At 33.3% G+C, this 14,023-nt stretch overlaps 1 protein-coding gene and 1 pseudogene across 1 annotated transcript; one reads left to right on the top strand and one right to left on the bottom strand.

Annotated features, from left to right (window-relative positions):
• Positions 1-8,558: 8,558 nt before the first annotated feature.
• LOC143612761 (uncharacterized) lies at positions 8,559-8,918 on the bottom strand. Its single transcript, XM_077086664.1, has one exon. It carries the CDS (start codon positions 8,916-8,918, stop codon positions 8,559-8,561), a length of 360 nt encoding a protein of 119 aa, XP_076942779.1.
• Positions 8,919-12,280: 3,362 nt separating this feature from the next.
• On the top strand, positions 12,281-13,807 carry LOC143612754 (UDP-glycosyltransferase 84B1 pseudogene; annotated as a pseudogene).
• Positions 13,808-14,023: the final 216 nt, after the last annotated feature.

Raw genomic sequence — 14,023 nt, 5'->3', positions numbered from 1 at the left:
CATATTCTGACTTTTTTTGGACAATATCCAACAAGAGTTTCCATTGAGTGAATAACGGATCCCGATCCTAAAAACAATAATGCTTTAGAGTAAGCATGAGTAATCAAATGAAATAAAGCACTGCGATAAGACCCCATACCTAAAGCTAACATCATATAACCCAATTGAGACATTGTGGAATAGGCTAAACCCCTCTTAATGTCTTCTTGAGCAAGAGCTAAAGTAGCTCCGAAAAAAACTGTTATTATCCCTATCAAAGAGATAAAATTCATTATGTGGGGTATGACTATGAAAAGAGGCATAAGTCGAGCTACAAGAAAAATTCCCGCAGCTACCATCGTAGCAGCATGTATAAGGGCCGAAATAGGAGTCGGCCCTTCCATTGCATCAGGTAACCATACATGAAGGGGAAATTGTGCAGATTTAACAATCGCACCGGCAAATAATAAAACAGCGCACAAAGTAACAAACACAAAATTGACTTCATTATTAGAAATCAAGTTATTGAATATTTGGAATAAATCACGAAATTTGAAACTCCCCGTTATCCAATAAAAACCCAAAATGCCTAATAATAAACCAAAATCACCAACACGATTAGTTACAAATGCTTTTTGACAAGCCTTTGCTGCAACAGGTCGTGTGAACCAAAATCCTATTAATAGATACGAACACATTCCAACCAATTCCCAAAAAATATAAATTTGTATCAAATTTGAACTAGTAACTAATCCCAACATGGAAGTACTGAAAAAACTCATATAAGCAAAACATCGCAAGTATCCGTGATCATGAGACATATAATTATCACTATAAATAAGAACCATAATTCCAACAGTAGTGATTAATATTGACAAAATAGAAGTAAGTGGATCGATCAAGTATCCGAATTCTAAAGAAAAATCATTATTGATAATCCAAGACCATACATATTGATAAACAAAACTGCTATTTATTTGCTGAATAGACAGATTGATAGAAAAATCATGACTATACTTAACAATAAAACACTCTGAAAAGCCCACATACGACGAAGACTTTTTGTTGTCGTCGGGAAAGGAAGAAGTCCTAGCCCTATTAACATAGGAACTGAAAGTGGAAGAAAAGGTATTATTCACGCATATTGATATGTTTGTTCCATAAAAAAAATTTTATTCTTAATTAATTGTTTCCGATTCACCGGATCTTGCCTATTTCGAAAAAAGTCAATAAAAAATCAAGGTATGCACTAACTTATTAAATCATTTTATATTAGTATTTATTCTGAGTCTTTTTAAAATAGTTCAAATATTCAAAAGAAGAAGTTATAATTGGTCAACTGATATGACCAAGTGACATATAAAAATAAAAACGAATACTTCTATATAGTAAAAAAATAGAGCAATGATCAAAATTTAAGCTAAAAAGAGCACTTTATCCTGATATGAATTATAGGATTAACTAAGGGCATCGGTCTAATGAAATAAAAACTCTTGATTTTTGTTAGTTTATTCCAACTCATTAACTAATTCATTATGGGATTGATTTTTTTCCATTTCAATCAAAACAATTTTTTAGTCAAAAGTTTATAATCCTTTGTTATAATCCTTTGAGGGATTTTATTCTATGTAAATAAAGTATATAATGAGTAAAATAAGGGTCTTTTAGGTTCTTTATTGATTTTATTAAGTTTGATTTAGTATATTATAAAGAGATAACTTTGAGAGATAAACAACGAGAACTAAAAGTTCCAAACCAAAATGTTTGGTTTTACTAATAGCGTATGGAATCAAAATTTTGTTATTTTAAGTTATTTTTTATACAATTTTCACCCATCTTTGACATATCTAAATCAAAATTTCTTTTTTATGAATAGAATCTTATTTAGACAAAAAATATATATAGATAATGAATAAGAAAAAAGAATTCGTTTTGAACAATAGATGTCTTTCACATCCAACTATAACAACGAGTAACTTTTAAATGGCAGTTCCAAAAAAACGTACTTCGATATCAAAAAAGCGTATTCGTAAAAATATTTGGAAAAGGAAAGGATATGGGCGTCGTTAAAAGCTTTGTCATTAGGGAAATCTCTTTCTACCGGTAATTCAAAAAGTTTTTTTGTACGACAAACAAATAAGTCTTAAAATATAAGTCCTAAAATATCGGAATAATCAGAATGGATTTTACTAAAAATCAAAAAAAGTCTCAGTAATTTGTTAATATCAAAGTTAATCTAAAATGAACAATTGGTAGTCCATATTCTAATTAATATGAAATAGACCCTTCATTTTAGAAAAGAATTATTCTGTTTTCGAAAAAAAAAGAATCAAGAAAAAAATACAAAATTTTTTCTTGATTTTTAGTATATTTTCACTCAAATTTTGGTGGTGGGGAGTCTTCTTTTCCCCATCGACCGTTATAATTACAATAATGAAAAATTTTCTGTTTTTCGGGAAGGCCAGATATAAGATTTTTAGTTCAAATTAATGGTGTGTTGAAACTAATTCATTCCATGTTAAAAATTCTTGAATAACTTTCTGACTTCTTAATTTATTTATTTCTTAATTTTTTATTATATGTTAATTTATTTACTATATGGATATGGAATGAGTTTTCTATATATCGATATCTCCAATTTTCAGCACAATCAATTAAAGAACTTAATTTTTGCAATATTTTGTACAAAATATGTGTCAATTTTTAGTAATCTAAAATAGACATATTTTAAATTCATTGAAAATTTTATTTTTTGTTTCAAATTTATGAAATCAGAAAACCATAAAGAATGACAAAAAAAGGTAAATAAAAGTCAATAAAATGAAACTAATGAACCTTCAAATTGACTTTTGAACGCATTTTTTATCAATTTGAATCTTTACTAATTGAATCTTTACTAAAAAAAACTAATTTGACTAACAAAACTGATTCGGTTGAATTGACTTGTTCAATCTCGACGATTGAATATAAATAGGCTATTATGAGTTCGAGCAAACCGCTATGGTGAAATCGGTAGACACGTTGCTCTTAGGAAGCAGTGCTAGAGCATCTCGGTTCGAGTGGCGGTATGCCATCTTCTAAAAGATATCCAATAGATCCTATAATAAAAAAAAATAAAATTCTCATTTCTTTTTCTTAATTAATATAGGGGATCCCCCCGCTTTTTTCATTTTTATGATATTTTCAACTTTAGAGCATCTATTAACTCATATTTCTTTTTCTATTGTTTCAATTGTAATTACACTTCATTTGATAACCTTATTGGGCAATGAAATAATAAAACCATATGATTCATCAGAAAAGGGGATGATAGCTACTTTTTTATGCCTAACAGGATTATTAATCACTCGTTGGATTTATTCAGGCCATTTTCCCCTAAGTGATTTATATGAATCATTAATTTTTCTTTCGTGGAGTTTCTCCCTTATTCATATAATGCCTTATTTCAAAATAAGAAAAAATAATTTAACCACAATAACTGCCTCAAGTACTATTTTTACCCAAGGCTTTGCTACTTCGGGTCTTTTAAATGAAATACACAAACCCACAATATTAGTACCTGCTCTACAATCGGAATGGTTAATAATGCACGTAAGTATGATGATATTGAGCTATGCGGCTCTTCTTTGTGGATCATTATTATCAGTAGCACTTCTAGTCATTACATTAGAAATCTTTTTTATAGTTCTAAAAGTAATAATTTATTAAAATTAAATGCATCATTTTCATTTGGTGAAATCCAATACAAGAATGAAAGAAACAATATTTTGAAAAAAACTTCTTTTTTTCTGATAAGAATTATTACAAGGCCCAATTTCTTAAACAATTGGATTCTTGGAGTTATCGTGTGATTAGCCTAGGATTTGTCTTTTTAACCATAGGTATTCTTTCAGGAGCAGTATGGGCTAATGAAGCACGGGGATCATATTGGAGTTGGGATCCAAAGGAAACTTGGCCCTTTCTTACTTGGATCGTATTCGCAATTTATTTGCATACTCAAACAAATCAAAATTTGCAAGGAGCAAATTCCGCAGCTGTGACAACTCTAGGCTTTCTTATAATTTGGATATGCTATTTTGGGGTCAATCTATTAGGAATCGGGTTACATAGTTATGGTTCATTTACGTTAACCTCTAGGTAAATTAAAGAAAAGTTATTACGAATACAAACAGAATGCAATACGGTGTATATAAAAAATATTGTCTCACCGGTGAGAACCATATGAATCAAGTAGTATAGTGATTCAAGCGGTTCTCACAAAGACCAAGTATATTGGGTCAAAATTGAAATTCTTATTTTGTTTTTACTTTATTTAAAATAAGAGAATAAAAATACGTCTTTTTTTTCATTAGCCAACCAACTCGTGAAAAGGAGTTTTTTTATTTAATAAAACTATCTAGCAAAATAATTAGATAGAATACCTTCAACCTTGTCAACTGATAGTGAAAGAACAAAATCGGGGTACATACCAATGCCTATTACAGGTAGAAATATGAAGATGGAAACAAATAACTCACGCGGTCCAGAATTAAAAACATAAGAGTTTGGAGTAGTAAATAACTTGTATCCATAGAACATTTGACATGACATAGATAATAAATAAATAGGAGTTAATATCATTCCAATTGCCATTACAAAAGTGATGGCAATTTTGGGCATTAAAAGATATTTTTGGCTAGTAATTATTCCTAAAAAGACTATCACTTCTGCAACAAAACCACTCATACCCGGTAATGCAAGGGAAGCCATGGAAAAGCTACTGAACATCGTAAATATTTTTGGCATGGGGATAGCTACTCCACCCATTTCGTCGAGATAAGCAAGACGTATTCTATCATAGCTCGTTCCTGCCAAGAAAAAAAGTGCAGCACCAATAAAGCCATGAGAGATTATTTGTAAAATAGCTCCATTTAGTCCCGTATCGGTTATCAAAGCAATTCCGATAGTATGAAACCCATATGAGATACGGAGGAATAGGCTATTCTTTTTTTAAATTACGTTGGCCAGGAGATGTTGAAGCTGCATAGATTATTTGTACTGTGCCTACTATCATCAACCAAGGAGAAAATATAGAATGAGCGTGTGGTAATAATTCCATATTAATCCGAATCAATCCATACGCTCCCATTTTTAATAAAATTCTGGCTAGAAGCATACAAGTACTGTAATGCGCCTCTCCGTGGGTATCTGGTAACCATGTATGTAGGGGTAGAATCGGCAATTTGACAGCAAAAGAAATAAAAAATCCAATATAGAATATTATTTCCAAAGCCACAGGATACGACTGATTAACTGATGTTTCAAAATTTAATGTTGGTTCATTCGAACCATATAAACCGATACCCAAAACTCCCATTAAGAGAAAAATAGAACCCCCCGCCGTGTACAAAATAAATTTTGTGGCTGAGTAGAGACGTTTCTTTCCTCCCCACATGGATAGAAGTAGATAAACTGGAATTAATTCTAATTCTCACATGATGAAAAAAAGTAAAAGGTCTCGAGAAGAAAATGATCCTATTTGACCACTGTACATTGCTAACATCAAGAAATGGAATAATCGAGAATCCCGAGTAACAGGCCAGGCCGCTAAAGTAGCTAAAGTAGTGATAAATCCTGTTAATAAAACGGGTCCTATAGACAGCCCATCTATTCCTAATTTCCAACGGAAATCAAAAAAATTGATCCATTTATAGTCCTCTACTAGTTGGATTAATGGATCGTCCAATTGGAAATGATAACAGAATGCATAGGTTGTTAGAAGAAGTTCTAACTTGGCATACGTATATTTTTGCCAAAATTAATTTCTTTATAATTTATCAAATCCAGGTAACGGGTATTCACTAAAGCCAAAAACTCACAACTTCCTAGTTAACTAACACGGCAACGCCTACTGACTTTTACAACCATGTTTCAAATCCGACAAGGTATTTAAATAAATTAAGGAACTTGTTGGATTGATATTATTCGAATCCCAATCTTAATATCAAATTAGAAGCCGACTTGAAATGCAACTGTATGCACACACACTTTTAATAATTATGTAGATAATTTTAAGTTTGTAACAAGTTTAAGATATGACATGTACTTTTTGAAAAAATATTTCAAGTATTAAGGTCATAGACTTTTGTAGGAATATAGATATTTGTCTTAGAAGTTTCCTAGGCCTCAGCCTTATTTTTGGTTTAGCCGTTGCCTTAACTTTGTTTTAGCTTTAGCATTTTGTAGATTTTTTTTTTTTTTTGGTTCATAGTAGAGTCTAATATAATATTAAAAATAAAAGGATCCAACTACAAAAAAGGGCAGGTAAGCGGGCAACAAGCTGCCCCGCCACCCCCTTTTGAATGACAAAACCGATCCTATTGAAAACAACGTTATCGTTCTTCGGCGTCGATTAGTTACTGTGCACGACCTGCTAAACTCTTTTTAGAAACGTAGCAGCATCGGAGGCAAGAGACCCAAATGTGTCAAAAACAAAAGTAATGAAGACGTGTTGATTCTCCACACACGCTTTCTCATGCTTTAGCATTAACCATTCCTTAGCCCTTAACTTTGCCTTTGATGTTTGTCTTGGTATATAAATTTTTAAAGGAGCGTATATGAATTTCAAGGGGATTAATGCTACTTTTCCTTCTCATTAGCTATTTTGTTTGTTGCAACCATAATTTACTCAATAATTTATACTAAAGGTAATTTACTACAATCATTACTAATGTTAAGGTAATTTACTACTATCATTACCAAGTGTTTTTATATGCTTGTTGAAAGAATGGTTCATTATAATTTTAACATTCAACTATACGTGGTAGATGCATATTGGGCTTACAGTAATATGGTTGTTCTTTTACTGAATGTGTGCTAAATTTATGATTTTTTTAATGATTTCAATGTGCGGTGGTTCATCCCAATCTGTTTTCTTTAAAGAGTTATTTTACTAAATTTATGAAAGCTAGGATGTGTGTGTAAGGTAGTGTAAACTTGAATAATCCTCGAATTGTAGTCATGTTGTTTGAGTTGTGCGCACACTAATTCGAAGTAAGCATTGGGTACGAAAACTTTTATGCGTTGCATATCTATAACGAAAGGACACTACCAGGAATTTGAAAAGTACATAGTTGTAAAACATGTTATCCAAAAATTTATATATTACTACTATAGATTAAAAAAATGATGGTTTGGTGCTACAAGTGACCTATTGGTTCACTTGACGACATTTGAGTGGTCACCTTCATTTATTTTTTGTTTTAAATAATTTATTTAGTTATTATTATTACATCGTTGATACCGGACGAACTGCCGCCAATTTCCGGCCGTAAAATGTTGGTTATTATTTAATTGGGTTCATCATGGCTTTTTTTATTGTTTTATATATGCTAGTTTGTTGTATTTAGGCTCGAATTCGCGTTGTTTGGACCTCGCAACACATTTTCTTTGTTTTTCTAATGTTATCACCTTCGATATCCACTGAATTCGCTTTGGTTCACAGCCACAACACACAGGTTTTTTTTGTTCGCCATGAGTTTTGTTGTTGAATTTATTATTTTGTTTAGTTCTGATGCCGTAAACCGGTACCGACCGAATTCGTGTATTGTACCACCCCAACGCAAGGTTTTATTTGTTTTAAATTATTTTAATTTATGTATTTGAAAGTTGATGAATTTTTTTTTACAGACTAGACCATCAGCCCGGCGTAACACGCCAAGTGATTCCTAGTTTATTTTAAAAGTGATGTTGGCATCAGAGGGTAACTAGTAAAAACCAGCATTTGAGTGTCACAGGTAAAAACCACAAGACACATGGAATCTTAGGAATGGATTGAATGTTACGTGTAAGTTTTTCTTCGTTTCAGAGTATTTTAGTCTGATTTATTTATTGTTGAAGTGAATAGAGGAACCACACTTCCTTATTCGTCGTTTTATCTCTAGTTTACGTGCCAATATCAAGCAATCGCCAATCGGACCTGCTGATCCATCGACATGCGACGTTAAGATGAGGCGGTGACGTTGGTCCAACTCCATGAGAATCAGATTCAAATTAGAGAAATATGTGGGCCGGGTCACTGTTGGCAATAGTAGGCCCATACTTCCCATGCCCCAACCTCAAACCTGACTCTAGCGAACCTAATTCAAGCTACAAAATGACTGGACCTTGAGACAACTATTTTCGAATAAACAATTATGTAAATCTTGTGTTGTTCATCCTTATTAATTCAAATTCTTGTAGATTTCAAGTTTTCAACTAACTGAAAACCTGGTTCAATTAGTTAATCTACTAGACTACAACGAATAGTGCATCAAACACTATTTTAAGATTTATCACGTATATGTATGTATATATATATATTTTTTTTCATTACAAAATGAATATGTAACCATACTTGTCTTCAACCAAACACACCATAAACATTTTCTTAAATTATAAATTCAAATAAAATATGATTGTAACAAGTTTTCAAAGTATGATATAAAGTGTACAATTTCATATTTCATAAGTGCATGCAAATATTTTTTTAAAAATAGGGGATACATTCCACAATGCCGGTTTTGAAGGAATGGTTATCAATTTCATCTCATGGATTGATGTTAGACGGCCTTTTGAAGCAAGCTATCCTCTTGAAGAATAATGCTTATGGGAGTTTCACCAAAACCATTAACCCTGGCTAACATGACTTCCTTCATCATTGAACCAAACTCCTTGCGATTGAATGTACCCTTTTTCTCAACACCAAATTTCTCAAATAACACGTCGTATAGACTATCAATCTCTTCCTTTGATTGCAACGCCAATTCCATATTGGTTTCGTTTTGGATTTCTTCGCGAGATAAAACTCCGTCTTTGTTTGCATCTAACGCATTAAATTGTTCCTCGATGCATTTTTCAAAAGCTTCTGAATTGTCGACGAATTTTTGTATCATATGGCTATCGATAAGTTCAACGCCCATATTTGCGAAATTTGTGATTATTAAAAATTTATTTAGCTTTTTATTTGTAAATATATTATTAGGTTTCGAGTGTTTTATTTATATAGATGAAATATGTTCCTCCATTAAAGGACTTCCTTTTAAAATGCTTGAAAGCCCTTTACTTTAGATTTTAAAGGGTTCGAAGGTTGTGCACTTGTGCGGTTGTTTCGCCATTTAATATCTCCCCTTGCAAAGTAAATGGTTGATCCAAAATAATTGTATTATGTGATTAAAGTTCTTATTAAGAGTTTGCATCAGTTAGTTATTTCGTGTTTTTTTTCTTTAACAAACGAAACATTGTTTTCTCTTTAAGGGTGAGTATGTAACATAATAGAATTTTAAGTATAGATATACTTTTAATTTTTTTGAAAAGGAATAACGTTTTATATGCCATTAAATCAAAATCATTTACCTTTATATCAATTTTAAAAACAGTTAACGAATAAATATGTTCCCTCTTTCCTTTTAACAAAGTGGCAAACTAAATCATTATGACTAAGAATTTGTACTCATAACATTGAGTGCAGTGGCCTCACGCCCAATTCCACCTTAGCGTTATAATGACTCACACACCGTTCGCGGCTTTTGTTGATGAGCGTGACTGCATCAACGACCATTGCTGATTTCCTTTTTTCTCATCTGATTGAATTATCCCAATCAAAAATTTACACATCACAACAATTTGTCTTAATTTAACTTTTATTTACTTAATTTAGACATTATTTTAATAAAGTGGTTAGCGATATCAATACGTACGTTTGAGTGAAAAGTTACCGAGAGCTTACTGTCTTCATGGCCTTGGAAATAAATGTTGTGAGAAAATTACCGACTGATTTATGATACATTATCTGGTTCTTCACTAATTTTCTTTGTGGTGATACGCTAATTTTGGCTCTTCAATTTTTTAGTTTGTATTCTTTCAACTTTTGGGGTATATGCTAATTTATATTGCAAGTCTTGGCATGGAATATTGATCAACTTAGTTTTTTTATTATTTTTTTACTCTTACGTATAATTTAGTTTTATGTTAATCTGTGTAGTTAATATTTTCAATAGTAATGACTAATGGTAGATGGCGTGGTTCTTTCGCCATAGGGCGCTGTTTTTGCCATCTCTCGCACATCTACAAAGTTTTATTCAAATCATGATGCACCATCTAGATGAGGTGTTGAAATAATTGCGGTATTGATGAGGATACCCAAGGCCACTTTAGCCTCGCTCGTTTGGTCTTTCTTCCGCACCGTCTAGATCAAGTTGATGAATTGCAGTTCATTTGTTCTTAATTCTTTGGTTTGATTTTATGTTAGTGATTAATATAGGCTCCTGTTAGGATCTTGCATACAAACGAACTCAACACAACACACGAAAGCAATAAACGAACACGAGAATTTAACGTGTTTAAGTCTAAACTGACCTACATCCACAAGTGACAACTAGGTATTTTTTATTGAGTGACAAACGACTACAAGTACATAACATTATATATAGAGAGAGGGACTCGTCTAGGGTTTTTGTCTTATTAAATATGAAATGTAAATCATGTTGGGTTTACGGCCGGTCACCCACATTCGTCTCCTCTTTTAACTTCAATAAACCAGACCCAAACAAGGCATACAGACCCAATAACTCTTTTAAGTTCTTTCCTTGGTTTTACACTAATTTATTTTGTAGAACTTTCAAACCTAACTTGATCAATATAGGCCGGTTTGATTCTTTCATTATTTGATTTTAAGCATATTTGTTTTGCAAACTTTTTGTGATTGATGATGAATATTTGTTAACTTAGGTCCATTCATTCTTTAGTCTTATTTGGCTTTATGCAAATTTGTATTGTAATCATTTCCAATTTGACGACGAATATAGACTAATTAGGTTCTTCATTCTTTAGTTCGATTAGTTTTATTCTTTGAAAGGCAAATTTGTTTACAAATTATTTATTTAAATCGACGATAAATTTATGTTAATTTTGGCTCTTTCGTTCATTTCTTTGATTTGGTTTGCAACGTGATGATATGACTAGTCGATCTAAATTCTAATGGGTTCATTCAGTTGTTAAAAGAGATTTTGAGTAGCCAAGTTAATGACAAAACATGTTGTAATATTGTCGGGAGCAGAAATGTATACATGTTCTTTAAACAAAAAGCCAAAATATTGGCATAGATCCGGTTGTACGTCATTGCATACGTTGTTTTACTTTTGTATTTTAAGGTTTGATGTTTCGTCACACTTGCACTGGTGTGTTGTCGATTGTGTTTTCTATAATTATTTTGCATATTATATTCATATTAATCATTGTTCTCTTTTTTCCAAATTAACATTGTTAGCACATTCATCCTCGATTATCAAAAAGTTAAATCACTATTTCAAACTGCAAATGTGCTTAATTTTTAGTAGTTTTAGGTTAAATTTGATTTTATGTCATTCATGGGTGCATGTTTATGAATTATAATAATTTAATAATTTTTAATGAGATTTATGAAAATTTATTGTTGTGACAAAAAGAAGGATTTTGAGTAAAGTATGAATTACGAGATAAAGCTGATATATAGTTTGCAAAGGCTTGTTATTGTGCGAGCTCTTAACCACCTTTTCACTTTGCATTAATGGCATGAGCTTAATTTTAATTGAAGAAAAAAAATATATATAAAAAGAACGTGTGATTAGATGATTGAGGATGGACTCCACTTCTTATGATCACCGGCCTTCGTCAAAACTTTGACGATGTAAGGTTTGGCGCCCAGTCGCCCACGTACTCGTTTTGGTACCCCATCTGGCTTATGTGTAGGGGCGATGATTAGAGGAACCCGTGGTGTCCCAAGCCACCCCTGTTTTTTGCATAGTAAAGTAAAACTTTATGATTTCGTCTGAAAATTTTTGTAAGTACAAGTCTGAACACCCTTTTATATTTTTTTTACGACTTCGCCAACCCTTTTATTAAGCTTAAGCTCCGCCACTACTGATGTGACCACCTGTTGGTGTCCCAACTCTCCACTTGCATAGTTTAAACTTTGTTATTCGATCGATTGAACATGAATTAATTTGATATATAATTGATTCATTGAAGATGCAAACTAGATTCGGAAAATGGGACCTTTTTAATTATTAATCTCAGCCACACACAATCTAATTAGTATTATATCCCGTTATATATCCACTGAGAGCATATCCCTAGGACGTTTTAAGGTCACGTGAAATAGTAAACAACTAAGGAGATAAGACTAACTTTAACGAGGTAGACCATACGTTTTTTTAAAACATATAACATAAAAATAGATGACGTAAGATAGGAGACACAATGAACGTTTTTGAATCAAATTTCGTCTTGTTTTTTAAGAGGCTATGATTTGTAAAGGCTCTCTCAATTTGGATTTGGAATTTGTGGTCTATAAAGTAAATCACTACTCTTTTCATTCCTTCATTCTCTTCTAAACACACACCCACCCAAACCACACACCAATGGGTTCAACTTCAACTCCAACTTCTAAACCAAACCAACAAACAAATGTATTGCTTGTTACCGTTGCCGCTCAAGGTCACGTAAACCCAATGCTAAGACTCGGCAACCTACTCATATCCAAAGGCCTCCACGTCACACTCGCCACACACAACTACAGCCTCAAACACCGCTCATCCACCGTTGGAAACATCCACCTCGAGTTCTTCTCCGATGGTTTACCCGAAGACTATAATCGACAAAAAGCCGATTTCAACTTCTACATGAACTCATCATGTACACATGGACCGGTTAACCTGTCAACCCTAATCCGCACACATAACCTTAAATTCTCATGTATTATTAACACCCCTTTTGTCCCGTGGGCGGCTGACGTGGCCGCAGAGTTTGGAATCCCATGTGCCATGGCTTGGATTCAGCCATGCACGATCTATCAAATATATTATTGCTATTACAATAATCTCAACGAGTTCCCGACCGAAAATAACCCCAATACTAACGTAAAGTTACTCGGTTTGCCATCGTTTAGTCCCGAAGAGTTACCGTCATTTGTCCTTCCATCCAACACGTTTCCTACGTTTGGTAGTATATTAAAACAAGTGTTTCATAACCTACACAAGATCAAATGGGTGTTGGGTAACTCGTTCATGGAGCTCGAAAAAGATGTGATAAATTCGACGAATGGTACATTTTGGCCGGTGGGGCCGCTTGTTCCCGCGAGTCTTTTAGGCAAAACGGATAATATTGGAGGCGATCTTAGCGGTTTCGATAAGTTAAAGTCTGAAGATGAGAGCAACTGTTTGAAATGGTTGGATAACCAGAAGCCGGCTTCGGTTGTTTATATATCATTCGGGAGTTTTATATTCTCGTCGGATAAGCAAATAGAAAGTATTGCTAGTGGTTTAAAGAAAGCAAACCGGCCGTTTGTGTGGGTGATAAAGCTTCCAGAGAATGAAGAAAGAAGAGAGTTGAAGATATTGGATGAGATTAAGAAAGTAGGTTTGGTTGTGAAATGGAGTCCTCAAACTGCGGTATTGTCACACCCGTCGGTCGGGTGTTTCATGAGTCATTGTGGGTGGAACTCGTTGGTTGAAACTGTTACCGCGGGTGTGCCTGTTATTGCTTGTCCGCAGTGGAGTGACCAGCCGACGAATGCTAAGCTTGTGACTGATGTTTGGAAGGTTGGAGTGAGAATGAATAAGGATTCGGAAGGGGTTTTTGGCGGGGAGGAGGTGGGAAGATGTGTGGATGAGATTATGAGTGGGCCGAGATCGGAGGAGTTTAGGAAGAATGCTGCGGAGTTGAAAGAGGCGGCGCATGAGGCGGTGGCGGACGGCGGGTCGTCGGACAAGAACATAGAGTTGTTTGTAAATGAAGTGGTTAATCATCCTTTGCTAGATTTGTGATGCTTGTCTAAACTAGCAAAATGGTTTATCATCATGAGTTATTAATTAATAATGTGTCATTCGAATATCAATATATAGAACACTGAAATTAGTATCTTAAGTTAATTAAGCTATCAAAATAATTGAAGGCTTGGATGCATGTCAACCGAAAGCATTAGCTAGATGGTCTTTGAATTTTTATCAAATTACTGATTATCTATGGCTTGATCATGTGTGTTTTGGAG

Source organism: Bidens hawaiensis, unplaced genomic scaffold (genome assembly GCF_021521415.1).
Source record: "Bidens hawaiensis isolate Kalapana, Puna unplaced genomic scaffold, B.hawaiensis_p1.1 tig00035496_1, whole genome shotgun sequence".
NCBI classification, from domain to species: Eukaryota; Viridiplantae; Streptophyta; class Magnoliopsida; order Asterales; family Asteraceae; genus Bidens; species Bidens hawaiensis.
This window is presented reverse-complemented; position numbering and strand designations above follow the sequence as displayed.